Source organism: Oncorhynchus tshawytscha, linkage group LG13, assembly GCF_018296145.1.
Source record: "Oncorhynchus tshawytscha isolate Ot180627B linkage group LG13, Otsh_v2.0, whole genome shotgun sequence".
NCBI classification, from domain to species: Eukaryota; Metazoa; Chordata; class Actinopteri; order Salmoniformes; family Salmonidae; genus Oncorhynchus; species Oncorhynchus tshawytscha.
The window spans coordinates 64,179,176-64,197,298 of NC_056441.1; the positions used below are offsets into that span (position 1 = coordinate 64,179,176).

Sequence of the window (18,123 nt, forward strand, 5' to 3'; positions counted from 1 at the left end):
GGCTATATAAATACATTTTATTTTATTTTATTTTATTTACAGATTGTATCATCGAGACACATATGAGCTCAGTACAAAATATGTTTTAGTCATATTTACCCAAAGCTGTCAGCTCCAACAGGCAGGCCTTTGTCTGAGGCATAATATTACAGCATGTCAGTTCACAGAAACATGCCTGTCTTGGCTCACACATGAACTTGTTGGAAGCAAGTGTACTGCAAGACCCAAGTTTGTTTGCTGTAATGAACCGCACACATGGAAACTCTGTTGACCTGACCTTGACTAGCTGTGAAACACACTGTTTCTCCTCCAATGTACTGTTATTTGATGTTAAGACATTCAATTAGCAGATTACTGACAGGTCACTATAGTGCACGTGAGACAAAATGGCTGTCTGTCTAGGTGAGACATGCAGAGCCATAGGGCTAATGGAAACCAAACCGGCAGTGGACCCGAAAGCGAGAGAAGCCGTGAAAAGGTCAAAGACATTAAATACAAGACAGATGGGACAGAAAAACAATCCTGCACAGCACAGGAGAGAGAGAGAGAGAGTGGCAGAGCCAGAAAATTATAGAGTGATAATAATGCAGTTTAATGCATCATACTTTCGCTCTGTTTGAATGACAAATTGGTCCAATGTACCTATCACATACTACATAGACATTGGACTGTAGCTGGCCAGACAAACTGGTGAAACAATTGAGTGCTTTCAGGTCATTGATTCTGTAGCTATAGTACGGGTCATGTAACGGAGAACAGTGGGTCTGATTTCAATAGTGTTTCTAAGACGCTGTCCTATTCTCTCCTATCTGTTACCACATAGTTTAGGCAAGGCAATCCAATAATCAAGAGTTCTCGTCTGTCTGTCTGTCTCTGTCTGTCTGTCTGTCTGTCTGTCTGTCTGTCTGTCTGTCTGTCTGTCTGTCTGTCTGTCTGTCTGTCTGTCTGTCTGTCTGTCTGTCTGTCTGTCTGTCTGTCTGTCTGTCTGTCTGTCTGTCTGTCTGTCTGTCTCTCTGTCTCTCTGTCTCTCTGTCATCTAGTCTAGTCTGGTGATCGGGTCACAGCAGCTCTGCACATCAGGCCTGTTGTGTTAAAAGGGGCAGGCAGAGGGAGCCAAAGATGAATAGGGAAAGAAAGATGGATCCACTCTCCCCACTCTCTCACTTCTAGCCTGTGATATCCCCCCTCTCCCGGAACCAGCTGGAGCTGGTGAAGAGTTTAATTTAAGAGAGTGGAGAATTCCATGGCAGCGTTCCTCGGTAACTGGCGGCAGGCAGGGCGGTGAGAGCGGAGAGCGAGACCTGGGATAGGAGCTTCAGAACTCCGGAATGCCCAGGAGATCTCTGGGACCTCTTCCTCGCTGTCTCTGTCTCCAGCGGAGTAGAATGACCTCACAAACATGACAAGAGTGTGAGACTTGAGTCACGGTAGATTATCGAGGCCAGAGATTATAAATGTAGAGCCAAACATAGCTATAGGCTTCTACTTTTCCAGCCCTGGCTCTGTATGAGCATGTTGAGCAGCCCGGTCGCTATAGAATAGCTAGAGAATGTGGAAGGATGTGGATAGATGATACGGTAGGATAACCAGGCTTACAGTCAGCCATGATCTAATACCAACACTAGTAATGACACAGTCTGAGATTGTCCTCTGAGGTTCTGATAAGACGTGAGTCTGAAATCCTTTGGATGTCTATTTCATTAAAGCTACAATCTGCTCTCATGTCCTTGGAGAATCTGTGGTTAGCTGTGACTGACAGGTGGACTCCAGCCCCCAGCCTCAGGTGTGGACTAATGTAAAATTCCACTTTATAGGCACATTACACATCATAATAGATGTCTTGCGCTGTCATTACAGCCGATGGTATCAGTAATTAAATGATCATGATGTAGGATGATGCAGTGGGTATGGTGCATTCTTGTGTTAGTAGCGCACGATGAAGGACAAGGAAGAGTGATGTTAGGTACAAGCGGTGATTCCAGATGGTGTGAGTGGGACACCCTGTAGCTCCCCCATCATCTCTCTTCCCACCCCCCTTCTCTCCTCCTTAATCCCCCTTTCTCTCCCTCTGGTGAACTCCCCTGCTCCTTGTCACTTCCAGGTTCTCCAAGCTGTCAGTCATGAAGAAGCTATGTGGAGCGGATCTAAGAGGCATGCTGGACTGATTAAACACACACGCACACACACACACTACCCTGGTCGGTGACAACAAGCCAGGCTCTTAGTTGGCGGTGAGCCCTTTGTTTTCTCCTTCCTTTCCATGGAGTTGTCAGAGAGATGTCCCAAAGCCATATCCCTGCCAGAGGACCCCAAGTACTGAACTGTCAGGGAGTTTTGGCTTCTACAAACAGGCCAGGGTGGTGGTGGTTTCAGACCCAGGGCTCTGGGCATCTCTCATTCAGTTTATGTCTATGCCTTAAGCCAGTGTTTAGGCCCAAATGAATGGAATAAAAGCTGGAGGAATTGGAGTCATTTTTTTGGACTCCCTAGCCTATTTTCTGGTTATGTACATTTGGTCATGATAAGAATTGGGGTCCAGGTTCGGATTTGTTTGTCCTGCGGTTGATGTATACTCTGTGCCGGGCCTGGCAGCGACGCACGTGTTTGCATAAACTAGCTAATACCCACCCAAATACACCAAGACACACATTTACACACACACTCTGGGGGGGCGAGCAGCTCTTTCGAATGGCTCCAATTTACAGGCTGTTGTAAAACGATCCATTGTACTTATGTGGATTACAGAGAAGCCACCGGGCCAAGCCTAGCCCTGCCTAGTGACATTCACTCACTCACACACAAACACACACACTTACATATAAACTTTCACGCCAGCACCGCCTGCTTTTAACTAACCTTCCCACCAAACCTCCATCCTCCATTTCACCATGACAACATCTGTCTAATCACATGCCTTCATGTAAAGAAGTTATTACACTTGATTACCGTTTCGCTCATTCACACAGAGCTGCGTGAGTCATGAGTCATGACATATCCACTCATTGAGTTTGCGATGAATGACATCATTGTTTATGCCACAATTCATATAGTATGTCACCCCGTTGCTCTTTTCCCATTCAAACAGACCACACAGCCTCCTGCTCTCCCTTTTTTTTTAGCTCTCCTCAGACTTTCTTTAGGCTCTGTACAGGAGAGAGTAAGAGGTTCTGACGTACCGCTATCCTGGTACTTTTTCATCCTGGTCCAAAGGAATGCCATAGTTGCTGTGCCAGGGCTGAGCACTGCAATAATATAATAATAAACAGGTAGACGTGTTGGCCAGTATGAGAGATGGGTCTAGGGATATACAGTAGTATACTCCTGAGATATTATTATGACCCATCTCTTATACTGGGTAGCATGGCCGACCAGTCTAAGGCACTGGATTAACGCTCCAGTCTCTACGAAGGCGTGGGTTCAAATCCCACTGCCACGATCTAGGGGCGGCAGGTAGCCTGGCGGGTAGGAATGTTGGGCCAGTAACTGAAAGGTTGCTGGATCAAATCCCAGAGCTGACAAGGCAAAAATCTGTCGTTCTTCTCCGGAGCTAGGCAATTAACCCACTGTTCCCTGGGCGCCGTGGATATGGATTAAGGCAGCCCCCCGCACCTCTCTGATTCAGAGGGGTTGGATTAAATGCAGAAGACACCAGTGACCATGGTAACATCCCCAAATGGTCCACATATTCATTTCACTGCCTGCCTGCTGAATATTTTTCTGACAAGTCAGGGTTGAGAAATTATACAAGCATTAAACAGGTCACTGTGGCCGTGGCCGCAATCTGGATCACACTGAGAGAGCTCACCTGTCAGTGATGAACAACACACTACACAATAACACAACAAATCAAGTGATAACAGATATACACAGCAGGTACCAGCTAAGACACCCACAAAGCATCCTTTACAATGAGTATAAGATAATAAACCTAGCCACATTTCATACAAACCCATTAGGTCTATGTGTTAAAGCTTGTAACAGTATGTAGAGTTGGGAGCTGCATAATGCAACCAGCTTTCCCAAATAATAGGGTGACATCATAGCTATTAGTTGATAACATCAAGTTAAATTATCCAGTTTAACTATGAGACTATGATTGATTCATAACATGTTTATTCCAGGCTCCATTGTCTTGCACTTTGTTGCTGAGCTAACAGAAGACTCAGGCCTGAGGTTTAGGGCTCTATTTAATCTGGATCGCTGAAGCATTAAAGATTGTGCGATAGAAATGCAAAGGTTATTTCTGATTGAGCCGACATATACGCTGTAACGTTGAACTTCAGCGATACGGATTGAATAGAGCCCCTAGTCTGACAGTGACTGTTACTGAGGTCGTTCCAGTGACAATTTAGCTTAATGAACATCTGGGGAAATGGGAGCAGAGAGATTTCTCCATCTCTGCATAAACAACACTTACGCTGCTCGGCCAGATGGATGTGGAGAGTGCTGCTCGCTTCAGACCAGAGCCACTGGCAGACAATGTGCAGGGGAAAGGTTGGGGCTGCACAGACAGACACACTGGCAGGGGTAGGAGAGGGGAAGGGAATGGAGGGGAGGGAGGTGAGGGGAGGGAAACAGTACAGGCAGGGGAGAGGGCTGCTCGCTCCAGACCCACTGGCAGCAAACCGTAAAGACTGGGGAGAGGTGGAGGCTTCAGTCCAGAACCCCTGGCAGACTGTGCATGGGAGAGAGGTTGAGGAGACTTGGCCAGCAGACACATGGGGAGAGTCATCTTCCACTGACCGCAAACTGCTAATAACTGTGAGAACATGGTCAGCAGAACGAACAAGACCACAGGAACACAACTACAAAGAGACCATCATGAGAACACAGCTGGTACTGAATATAGTAACTTGTAGCACAAGGAAGTCAACTTTTGTCATAATCCAGCATTCAGTTTCATCTTTAAGATACATTAAAGCAATAGATCAAATTCAGTGAGAAAACTCATCAGAATCGATAGTCCTCTGAATTAAAAGTCCATCTTACTGGGGCTGGACACAGTGGACTCATTCACAAGGATAACAAACAACCGTAACAAACAACTTTTAAAATATTTTTTAAACTAATTTATTAAAATGTTCAACGACATCACCCCTGCACAGACCCACATGCTCCCACCGCCTCTATCTCCAGGGTCCAGCCCATTGTGTCTCTCCGCACCCTCATATGCCATGCCTTGAAACTTCTGACAGTCAACTTTCTAACTCTCTAACTAACAACAAACACAACTTGAGGGATGAAAAATATTGGGGCTATGTTCCCTTTTAAGCCTACTGATATGAAAATCTTGTGGTCTCTAGTATTGGCCTCAGTGTCTCAGGGCTGGAGGCCTGGCTCAAGTTCTGGCCGGTGGAAGGCCATTCCAGGAAAAGATAAATAGGGAATGGGGGATGAGGGGAGGGGAGTGGTGGGAGAGGATAGGGAGGTGATGAGAGGGGAAAGAGAAGCAGGGGTGAGGAAAGGGCTCCTTTAAGGAGGGGACAGAGAGGGGATGGGGTGAGGAGGAGAGGGGAAGAAGCGGTGGGAAGGGTTGGTGGAGAGTAAGTACAAAGGGGTGAGGAGGGGAATGATGGGAGATAGGGCGAGGTAGGGCCTTCAGGGGGATGTGGTCTGTCACAGTGTGGCCAGGGTGTCTCTGAGAAGATGGGCTCATTACACACCCTCGGGGGCCAAGGGCCATCAATGTGTTCCCGAACACGCACATTCCCTATGACAGCTCAGAGGACAGGTCTGAGCTCTGCTAATGAGAAACATGTGCACCAGGAGACAAAGGATACATCCCAATTCCAATTATAGTGCACACTTTTGACCAGTGTCCATAGGGCTCTAGTCAAAGGTGCCCATAGCACTCTGGTCAAAAGTAGTGCACTATATGGGGAATAGTGTGCCATTTGGGAAGTAAACAAAGCCTAGCATCTCCCAGCTCGTTTTCTGTTGGCTAAGCACTCTCATCCTCAACTCTATTTCTCTCACTCACTTTCTTTTTCTTGGTTTGACTAATTTTTTAAATTTCTTTCTTACTCCCTATGTTATTTTCATTATTCGTTATTCCGTTATTCTCTCATTCCTCTCTCTCAATCATCCCTCTATCAACGGAACAGCCCCCTGACTCACCTATTTCTGCTCTTTTGACCATATGATCACTCGGCTACACAGTTTATGCCCCCTGGACTGTTTCAATAACACTGTACCTCAATGTGTTTACCTGTCAGCCCCAGCCTCGAACTCAGGTCCTGTATGTACCTAACTGACCCGCTCTGCCCGTTCATCGCCATTTACCAAGTTGTTAATTTAGCTCTCCTGATCAACTCCTGTGATTGCTTTATGCCTCTCTCTAATGTCAATATGCCTTGTCTACTGCTGTCTTGGCTAGTTTTTACTGTTTTATTTCACTGTAGAGCCTTCAGTCCCACTCAAAATGTCTTGGATAGCTCTTTCGTCCCACCCCACACACATGCGGAGACCTCACCTGGCTTAACTTGTCCCTTCTCTTACAAAACCTCTCTCATCGTCACTCAGCGCCTAGATTTACCTCCACTGTACTCACATCCTACCATACCCTTGTCTGTACATTATGCCTTGAATCTATTCTACCAAGCCCAGAAATCTGCTCCTTTTATTCACTGTCCCCAATGCACTAGACGACCAGTTCTTATAGCCTTTAGCCGTACCCTTATCCTATACCCCCTCTGTTCCTCTGGTGATGTAGAGGTTAACCCAGGCCCTGTAGCCACTAGTTCCACTCCTATTCCCCAGGCGCAATCATTTTTTGACTTCAGTAACCGTAAAAGCCTTGGTTTCATGCATGTACTTGTTAGGGACTTGGTCCCTGTAGCGGGATCAAATCAGCGGAAATTTTAGAGCGCCACCTATAGTTTTCGATAAAACTCAAACTTTCATTAAAACACACATGCAAGGTACTGAATTAAAGCTACACTCGTTGTGAATCTAGCCACCAAGTCAGATTTGTAAAATGCTTTTCGGCGAAAGCATGAGAAGCTATTATCTGATAGCATGCACCCCCCAGAATACCAGACCGTCAACAAAACAACAGATTTTGCGGGTGGCCGGCGCTACCCAAAACACAGAAATAAAATATAAAACATTCATTACCTTTGACGAGCTTCTTTCTTGGCACTCCTATATGTCACATAAACATCACAATTGGGTCTTTTTCCCGATTAAATCCGTCATTGTATACCCAAAATGTGATTTGCTGAAGACCGGTCTGATCCAGAAAAATGTACCTTTACAAGACGCAACGTCACTTTTTAAAATTACAAAAGTTGCCTATAAACTTTTACAAATCACTTCAAACTACTTTTCTAAACCAACTTTAGGTATTAATAAACGTTAATAATCTATCAAATTGATCACGGGGCGATCTGTATTCGATAGCAGCAAGTCTTGAAATCATCTTCCATGTTTTCAATTTCACAACATCCTGTGGTGAGCCCCAAAACAGGAAGGGCCTATACGTCATCTAACCAAGGATAAAGCAGACACAAAATGCCAGTACTGGCGACATCGTGTGGAAGCTGTAGGCATTTACAGGGGATCCTCATGTATTTTCTTTCGCCTTAGACAATATATTGACTGGCGGATGAATATTATTTTTGTGTTTTTGGTGAACAGTTTTTCGAAGGATTTTTACTCCTAAACACGTTATGTTATAGAGACAGACACGATTTAACCAGTTTTAGAGACTTCAGAGTGTTTTCTATACACACACACTTATCATATGCATATATTATATTCCTGGCATGAGTAGCAGGATGCTGAAATGTTGCGCGATTTTTAACAAAAAGCTGCGAAAATTCGCAGCCTCCTTAACAGGTTCATCAGAAGCCTCCTCCCTAAGTTTTTTTGAATCACTGCTTTAGCACACTCCGCCTACCCTGATGTCCTAGCCGTGTCTGAATCCTGGCTTAGGAAGGTCACCAAAAATTCAAACATTTCCATTCATAACTACAACATTTTCCGCTAAGATAGAACTGCCAATGGGGAAGGAGTTGCAATCTACTGCAGAGATAGTCTGCAGAGTTCTGTCATGCTATCCAGGTCTGTGCCCAAACAGTTCGAGCTCCTACTTTTAAAAATCTACCTTTCCAGAAATAAGTCTCTCAATGTTGCCGCTTGTTATAGACCCCCCTCAGCCCCCAGCTGTGCCCTAGACACCATATGTGAATTGATTGCCCCCGCATTTATCTTCGGAGTTTGTACTGTTAGGTGACCTAAACTGGGATAAGCTTAACACCCCAGCCGTCCTACAATCTAAGCTAGATATCCTCAATCTCACACAAATTATCATGGAACCTACCAGGTACAACCCTAAATCGGTAAACACGGGCACCATAGATATCATCCTGAACAACCTGCCCTCTAAATACACCTCTGCTGTCTTCAACCAGGATCTCAGCAATCACTGCCTCATTGCCTGCGTGCGTAATGGGTCCGCGGTCAAACGATCACCCCTCATCACTATCAAAATCTCCCTAAAACACTTCAGCGAGCAGGCCTTTCTAATCGACCTGGCCCGGGTATCCTGGAAGGTTATTGACCTCATTCCGTCAGTAGAGGATGCCTGGTATTCTTTAAAAGTGCTTTTCTTACCATCTTAAATGAGCATGCCACATTCAAACATGAACTAAGAACAGATATAGCCATTGGTTCACTCCAGACCTGACTGCCCTTGACCAGCACAAAAACATCCTGTGGCGTACTGCATAAGCATCAAATAGCCCCCACGATATGCAACTTCTCAGGGAAAAGCCCCCACGATATACACAGGCAGTTAGGAAAGCAAAGGCTAGCTTTTTCAAACAGAAATGTCCATCCTGTAGCACAAACTCCAATAAGTTCTGGGACACGGTAAAGTCCATGGAGAATAAGAGCACCTCCTCCCTGTGGCCCACTGCATTGAGGCTAGGAAACACTGTCACCACCGATAAATCTACGATAATCGAGAATTTCAACATGCCTTTTTCTACGGCTGGCCATGCTTTCCACCTGGCTACCCCTACCCCGGTCAACAGCTCTGCACCCTCCGCAGCAACTTGCCCAAGCCTCCCCGTTTCTCCTTCACCTAAATCCAGATAGCTGATGTTCTGAAAGAGCTGCAAAATCCCTACAAATCAGCTGGGCTAGACAATCTGGACCCTCTCTTTCTAAAATGATCTGCCGCAATTGCTGCAACTCCTATTACTAGCCTGTTCAACCTCTCTTTCGTATTGTCTGAGATCCCTAAAGATTGGGAAGCTGCCGTGGTCATCCCCTTCTTCAAAGAGGGTGACATTCTAGACCAAAACTGTTACAGACCTATATCTATCCTACCCTGACTTTCTAAAGTCAAGTTAACTGTTTCGAATCCCACCGTACCTTCTCCGCTATGCAATCTGGTTTCCGAGCTGGTCATGGGTGCACCTCAGCCACGTTCAAGGTCCTAAATGATATCATAGCCGCCATCAAAAAAAGACAATACTGTGCAGCCGCATTCATCGACCTGGCCAAGGCTTTCGACTCAATCACAGCATTCTTATCGGCAGACTCAACAGCCTTGGTTTCTCAAATGACTGCCTAGCCTGGTTCACCAACTGCTTCTCAGATAGAGTTCAGTGTGTCAAATTGGAGGGCCTGTTGTCTGAACCTCTGGCAGTCTCTATGAGGTGCCACAGGGTTAAATTCTCGGGCCGACTCTTTTCTCTGTATACATCAATGATGTCGCTCTTGCTGCTGGTGATTCTCTGATCCACCTCTATGCAGACGACACCTTTCTGTATACTTCTGGCCCTTCTTTGGACACTGTCTTAACAAACCTCCAGACGAGTGTCAATGCCATACAACACTCCTTCAGTGGCCTCCAACTGCTCTTAAATGCTAGCAAAACTAAATGCATGCTCTTCAACCGATCACTGCCCGCACCCGCCAGCCCGTCTAGCATCACTACTCTGGACGGTTTTGACTTAAGTGGACAACTACAAATACCTAGGTGTCTGGCTAGACTGTAAACTCTCCTTCCAGACTCAAGTTAAGCATCTCCAATCCAACATTAAATCTAGAATCTGCTTCCTATTTCGCAACAAATCATTCTTCACTCATGCTGCAAAACATACCCTTGTAAAACTGACTATCCTACTGATCCTCGACTTTGGCAATGTAGTTTACAAAATAGCCTCCAATACTCAGCAAATTGGATGTAGTCTGTCACAGTGCCATCCGTTTTGTCACCAAAGCCCCAAATACTACCCACCACTGCAACCTGTATTGTCACATCCTGACCTTAGTTCCTTTATTATGTCTCTATTTTAGTTTGGTCAGGGCGTGAGTTGGGGTGGGCATTCTATGTTTTGTGTTCTATGTTTTCTATCTCTATGTGTTTGGCCTGGTATGGTTCCCAATCAGAGGCAGCTGGCAACTTAGGCAACCTGTTTTCCCACTATGGGTTGTGGGTAGTTATTTTCTGGTTAGTGTTTGTTGCACCTGTCAGAACTGTTTGTTAATCGTTTTGTTGTTTTTGTTCATGTATTGATTTTTAATTAAAAGTATTATGGACACGTACCACGCTGCACTTTGGGTTTCTTCACCTTCTTCCACAAACGAAAATCGTTACATGTATGCTCTTGTTGGCTTACCCTTGCTACATATTCGTCGCCAAACCCACTGGCTCCAGGTCATCTATACGTCTTTGCTAGGTAAAGCCCCGCCTTATCTCAGCTCACTGGTCACCATAGCAGCACCCACCTGTAGCACGCACTCCAGCAGGTATATTTCACTGGTCACCCCCAAAGTCAACTCCTCTTTTGGCCGCCTTTCCTTCCAGTTCTCTGCTGCCAATGACGGGACCGACTTGCAAAAATCACTGAATCTGGAGACTTATATCTCCCTCACTAACTTTAAGCATCAGCTATCAGAGCAGCTTACTGATCATTGCACCTGTACATAGCTCATCTGTAAATAGCCCACCCAACTACCTCATCCCCATATTGTTATTTATTTTTTTGCTCCTTTGCTTCCCAGTAACTCTACTTGCACATTATTTTTGTGCACATCTATCACTCCCGTGTTTAATTGCTGAATTGTAATTATTTCACCACTATGGCCTATTTATTGCTTTATCTCCCTAATCTTACTACATTTTCACAAACTGTAAACATACTTTTCTATTGTTGATTGACTGTACGTGTGTTTATCTCATGTGTAACTCTGTTGTTTGTGTCGCACTGCTTTGAACTATCTTGGCCAGGTCGCAGTTGTAAATGAGAACTTGTTCTTAACTGGCCACCTGGTTAAATAAAGATTAAATAAAAAATAATACATATTTTTCTCAAACCCATCCTCTCTCATCTCTCTGAGCCTCTCCTTTTCTCTTCCACCATTAAACTTAGTTTCACATGGAGCTGAAGTCATGTTAGGACACTCATCCCTGCTTCTACAAACATCCCTTCTTCAAAGGATAAAGGCCGGTCTTTGTTTTTCAAAACCCAGGAAGCTCACAAGCAGGGAAGCACCCTCCAATGTTTCACTGCTTCATTTTGCAATATCATAATGAAGAGTCTTTTGAATCAGAAGTTCCTTCCAGACTAATAGAGACCGTAGGTCAGCCCAGCTGTGTACAGTACAGTCTGACCTGCAGCCCTGACCTATGAGGAGTGACCTGCAGCCCTGACCTATGAGGAGTGACCTGCAGACCTGACCTATAAGGAGTGACCTGCAGCCCTGACCTATGACGAGTGACCTGCAGCTCTGACCTATAAAGAGTGACCTGCAGCCCTGACCTATAAAGAGTGACATGCAGCCCTGATCTATTAGGAGGGACCTGCAGCCTTGCCCTATGAGGAGTGCCTGCAGCCCTGACCTATTAGGAGGGACCTGCAGCCCTGACCTATGAGGAGTGAACTGCAGCCCTGACCTATTAAGAGTGACCCGCAGCCCTGACCTATGAGGAGTGATCTGCAGCCTTGCCCTATGAAGAGTGACTTGCAGCCCTGACCTATTAGGAGGGACCTGCAGCCCTGACCTATGAGGAGTGCCTGCAGCCCCCTATTAGGAGGGACCTGCAGCCCTGACCTATGAGGAGTGCCTGCAACCCTGACCTATTAGGAGGGACCTGCAGCCCTGACCTATGAGGAGTGACCTGCAGCCCTGACCTATTAAGAGTGACCTGCAGCCCTGACCTATGAGGAGTGACATGCAGCCCTGATCTATTAGGAGGGACCTGCAGCCTTGCCCTATGAGGAGTGCCTGCAGCCCTGACCTATAAAGAGTGACCTGCAGCCCTGACCTATAAAGAGTGACATGCAGCCCTGATCTATTAGGAGGGACCTGCAGCCTTGCCCTATGAGGAGTGCCTGCAGCCCTGACCTATTAGGAGGGACCTGCAGCCCTGACCTATGAGGAGTGACCTGCAGCCCTGACCTATTAAGAGTGACCTGCAGCCCTGACCTATGAGGAGTGATCTGCAGCCTTGCCCTATGAAGAGTGACTTGCAGTCCCGACCTACAGTATAAGGAGAGAATATACAGAGAGCCTGCAGCACATCGCTTCCTTCGAGTGTCACCCTTAATCCTTCAGTCCACCGAGAGTTAACCTTTGATAAACATTCTATATTTTTCCCGTAGTGAAATTACAGTACTACTGTAAAAACACCGATGTAGTCCATGTTTCTTGTTATGCAGTCTCCCTGCTAACTCTTAGTGACAAGAGGTTATTTAGAAAAGCAAAACGTGTAATAAGTTTTGTCCAGGTTTGGCAAAGCAACAAAGTATGTAGGAGGAATTCACCTTAGCTTTAGGGGGGAATGATGAGCCCAGGTCCAGGGCCCAGCTGCTCTCTTTTCTCTGGTCCCGACCGACTCGTCCAATGCACACACACTCGTCAAATGTTAATGCTGACAGGATTCACAATTCATTTAGTAGTCTAGCGTTTTACAAGGCTTGGCACGCGTCTGACAATGATTCAGCTGTCACGCCACTTTGATCACCAGCTGCTGTTCTCTGTCAGGGCCAAGGTGTGTGTGTATGTGTGTGTGTGTGTGTGTGTGTGTGTTTGTGTGTGCTTGAGTATGTGCCTGAGTGTGTGCCAGGGCCAAGGTGTGTGTCTGATATGTGCAGCTGATGCTCCACTTCAAGCTTCAATCACCAGAGAGGTTATGATGAGAAATGGGTCTCGGCAGGGGGAAATAATCCACATGAGAATACTAGAAAGCAACAGGTGTCTGGTTTAAAAGCCACATTGTTTTAGCTCAGGATAGAATCATCTTTCAACAGGTCAATGGACAGGGTAACCCTCCCCTGGCCTGAATGCATTTCTGCGTTTGGTTTCCTTAAACGTTGTCCCTGTTAGTGTGTAGCTACAGTACCTCAGCTAACTATCAGAACACATTACCATCTAAACAAAGGCTAAATGATCTGTATGGATCCAAACCGCCCTGGTTTTGTGAGACCTCAACTTAGGGAAACGTTGCTCTGTGTTTGTAATGGAAACTTAATTTCTTTGTGTAGAAAGTTAGCTGGTTCCAGCCCATGTGCCCTCGAGTGAAACACCAAATCTGGATTGCTTCAGTCAACACCTCAGCTGTTGGAATGGATACATCTCAAATGTAAAAAAGTAACCTTGCATGAAAAGCCCTTGCTGAGCAAAATAATTAACAAATTACAGCTGTAAGGTTGTCTCTTGTTCTCGTTCAAATGGACAGTTCCTGTTCGACCTGCCCCATATATTTTCCCACATTGCCTGTTTGAAGGGACTGGGAGCAATAATCAAATTTCAGCCTTAGATGCCCTGAGAGAGAGGGAGGGAGGAAGAGAGAGAGAGAGACAGAGAGAGAGAGAGAGAAGCGAGAAAGAGAGAGAGAGAACTCTACCTCTTACAAAAGCCAAAGCATTATACTTCCCAAGCCGAGCTCTGCAGCGCTGGCGACCCCAGCCAAAGTCAACTTCTACCTAATATCCAATATTAGGATGCTTTCACAAAACAGATTTCTGAAACTCAATGACTTGTTCGAGAGACGGAGGAAAAAACTCAGTCTTCAAGGAGCCTACAGCAATCTGTTCTAAATCTTATCAGACTTTAAGAATATTATTCTACTCCTTATCTCTCTAAGCACACAGCTGCGGTAGTGGCCTAGATGTAATCACCTCTGGTTTAGGAAATTAAATAATGGCTTAACATGACTAATTCCCTAATACTGTGCTCCACACTGGAATAGCGCAAAAACAATATTTACAGTACACTATAAGTAGAGAGGGCAGTGGCAAAACTTCAACAAGGAGGTTTCCAGATATTGTGTCGGCCTAACGTTACAAAAATATTCATCAACGCGTTGGCACCATTGTGTTGGGGCGGCGATGATGGGAGTTCACACTACCAATCATCACTCAGTCTGGGACATCTAGGGGTTGAGGAAAGGGTGATGGGATATAGTGTTGGAGGGATGGAAGTGTGGAGCAGCGGTTGAGGGATGGAGGAGACGTGGAACGCACCGGGTCACACCCTAGACAGGACTTCCCAAACAGCTGCCAAACCAGGGAGACTCAGCCACGATTAAAACACAGGGGTGATAAGGGAGATGTGGCTGACAGTCCGTCAAGAGAGGTAGCCCTTCATTGAACAGCAGTATGCAATACGCTATACTTCAGGTTTCGCCCGTCATTGACATGCACTCTAATGCATTCTATACATACAGTATTAGCAAATAACTACACCACCCACTTCCTCCTATCAGTAATAACTCTAATTCCCTTCCTTTTTAAAACACTTCAGTAAGATTTCTTAGACAACAATGTACTAGAGGAATTTTCCTAGTTAAAAGCATAACAGGATACTCTGACTTGATACTACCAGAATAGTCTGGTACAGTACTGGTACCTGCCTTGTGCCTTCTACAGAACTGTACAAAATGGTATAGAGTGCGAAAGAGTGAGTTGGAGCAGATAGCTTACCAGGTTTGGGGCCTTTTCCACCGGCTCCTGTTGAACAAAGCACCAAATAATTAATCTACATATGATCCACTAAAATAAAAATACACTAACGTTGAATAAACATATTTAATTTCATCATTGACACTGCACAGTCAAACATAGTGCTATAGTTGACAGTGCAAGGGCTTTAGAATAAATGTTAAAGTCTCAACTTTCAATGTTCTGTAGATGAGTACACACCTCCTCCTCCGAGGCCTAACGCTCCTATGCCTCCAGCCCCGCCACCAGGGACCAGACCTCCAGCACCAACACCACCCCGTCCTCCATATCCACCAGCTAGGGGAAACATAAGGCCTGGTTAGGCAACAGGTTTTTGTCATCACTATCATCTTTGTCACCTTTGTCATCACTATCATCATCATCATCATCATCAATAACACTTACAGTATGTAAGCTTATAACTCAACACTTCCCTCACTCCATAGCCATTCCCTGACAGCAACACAGAACACACCCAGATGGGGACCAGGACAGCACACTGTGGTTTTATAGGTGTGAGGAGAACAGTCTAACTCCCTGAACACCTTGTTAAACCAGACTTAACGATAGTGGTTGTTTCTGAGCACTGTGTTTACCCAACAACAAGAGTGTCATTAGAACCAACACAATAACTAAACTATTAGCTTAGCTTCTGGCCATGTGGTGGAGTGGAGGAGGACTCACACTGTAGGCTTTCCGAGATGGAACGAGAGTCATTTCGCAGATGTAGGCTAAACCATGCAAAACTATGCCTATTCTATTCCGGTAGTTTTGTGACATAGCTACACACTGACTTAAAAAGTGTGAGGTTGTGGTAGTTAATGTGGTGTACTGTAGTGGTCAGGGTGTTCAGTATGCATGTCACGACTTCTGCCGAAGTTGGTCCCTCTCCTTGTTCAGGCCGTGTTCTGCGTTTGAAGTCACCGACCTTCTAGCCATCGCTGATCCACTTTTCATTTTCCATTGGTTTTGTCTTGTCTTCCATCACACCTGGTTCCAATTCCATCAATTACATGTTGTGTATTTAACCCTCTTGTTCCCCCCCATGTCCTTGTCGGTAATTGTTTCTTGTAGTGCTTATGCACGGTATGCTGGTATTTACCGGGTTTTGTTTGACCCATTTATTGTATTGTTCTTTTGACCGTTGACCGCTGTAAATCGGTTTTCCCTCTCCTGCTCCTGACTTCTCTGCCGCCAGTATGCACCTCACTACAATGCATGCTGCTGTCTCTGCTCTGACAGCGTAATAAGACCAGATATAGTAGCCACTCTCCATATCTCTCTATGTGAGTGGCTGTGATGAGAGTGGCCCTGGTGCGTGTAACCCAGTTTAGTCCCCTGGCCTGCATGCAAGACAGGGAGCTAAAGCTCTGTGACAATGTTGTGGTTGTGAAAACCCTAATTACTGTAGGTCTCAGCAGCAGCATAGATGGCGTCTGTCACACGCTGATCTGTTTCACCTGTCTTTGTGCTTGTCTCCACCCCCCTCCCGGTTGTTGCCCATCTTCTTCATTATCCCCAGTGTATTTATACCTGTGTTCTCTGCTTGTCTGTTTCCAGGTCGTCTTGTCAGGTCTTACCAGCGTGTTTTCCTGTCTCCGTGCTTTCTCAAATTCTGTTTCCTAGTTTCCCCGGTTCTGAACATTCTGCCTGCCCTGACCCCGAGCCTGAAAGCCTTTCTGTACCTGGCCGACTCTGACCCGTTTACGAACCTCTGCCAGTCCTGATCCCAAGCCTGCCTGCTGTTCTTTACCTTATTGACTCTGCCCTGGATTACGGACCTCTGCCTGCCTTTGACCTGCATTTTGGGTCAATAAACATCTGTGACTCTAGCTGACTGCATCTGGGTCTTATCCTGAGTTCTGATAGTCTCTCTTAGTCCAGCTAAGTGACAACTATTAGAGGAGGATATTAAAGTAAGTATTTTCTACTCACCCCCAGTTTTAGCTGGTTTGTAGCCTGCTCCTGCGGGTATCCCACCAGCACCTGTTGGTAAAACAAGAAAAGAAAAAGAAACAGAAAGAGAAGCAGAAAGAGAGTTATGATACAATGGATAGGTTGACGTTTGTTTTAGTTCTCCCCCTGGCTCCTCTATACCTCCATCAATCCCTCCCTCCTTTCCTCCATTAATCCATCCGTCCTGCTGTTTGGGCCTTAGATCGTCTGCTAGCTCTGGGTCCTCCGGTCTCTGACCTGACCAGATACAGTTTCTCCACACAGAGACTAGACCACTGTGGTGGGTAGGAGGCTCTAAATCTCTACATCTCTAAATCTTCAAAATGGTGTCCCAAATGGCACCATATTCCCTATATAGTTGTACTACTTTCGACCAGGGCCCTGGTCAAAAGCAGTGCACCATGTGTGGAATAGGGTGCCATTTGGGACACACTAAATCTCCAACAGTATCCCAGAGACACCTTTTAACCTCTCAGAGTGAAGAGAGGAATGCACAGGGTCGATGTGGCAACTCACGCTTCCTCACACTGTATTTCACTGTAATTTATGGCCTCAATGCTGTTACAGTGAAATCCTACGGTACAGCTATGCTTATCCCAAGGGAAATGGTACAGTACAATGGGAAATAGTATGGAGTGAGAGGGAGAGAAAATACAAGGGATATTGGGTTTCTGTATATGGCAGTAATGATCAAGAGAGCCACATATGAGTCAGCCGTTTAGGACCATTTCAAGTTTCCTGCCTGTTGTTTAAGGCTGGTTTTAAGGCTGGAGGTGTGTGGTTCAACTGTCCTGGTGATTGTTAATGTTTTACGTGCTGAACACTAGTGAAAGCCAACAGCCACAGGGGGCTCTTAGTGGGTTTGGAGAGGGAGTGCAGTGGTGATCGTTGGTTGGTTTGTGGTTGAGATGGAGACATGGAGTACTGTACACTACAGGCTGGTTAAACTGTGGGTTGCAATAGACTGACCCAACATGGGTTTTTTCTTCATTATGTAATGCTACAGTAATTTAGTTGTACGGGTTTTGTGTTGTATGCTGGGAAACAGGAAAGGTGTATTTGGTACATTATATGATCTATGTTGTGTGTGTTGTATACATATTTATGTGTGTGTTGTATACCTGGTTTTGAAATTGAGACATGCTGCCGTTTAATTGATTATGTACTACTTTATCAGTGATGTGTGGTCAGGGTGTGGTCAGGGTAG

The 18,123-nt window shown here is 45.6% G+C and overlaps 1 protein-coding gene across 30 annotated transcripts in view; it reads right to left on the bottom strand.

Moving 5' to 3' along the window:
• LOC112265467 (elastin) overlaps nt 1–18,123 on the bottom strand; it is a 96,632-nt gene that overhangs the window by 60,538 nt on the left and 17,971 nt on the right. For 29 of the 30 annotated variants that reach the window (XM_042296182.1, XM_042296168.1, XM_042296178.1 and 26 more), the window contains exons 3-5: nt 16,896–16,946; nt 15,162–15,275; nt 14,943–14,969 (exon numbers count right to left, since the gene is read on the bottom strand). In XM_042296182.1, the coding sequence (XP_042152116.1) occupies nt 14,943–14,969; nt 15,162–15,275; nt 16,896–16,946 (192 nt within the window). The remainder of the gene's footprint in view (nt 1–14,942; nt 14,970–15,161; nt 15,276–16,895; nt 16,947–18,123) is intronic. The other variant, XM_042296162.1, reaches the window with a different exon arrangement.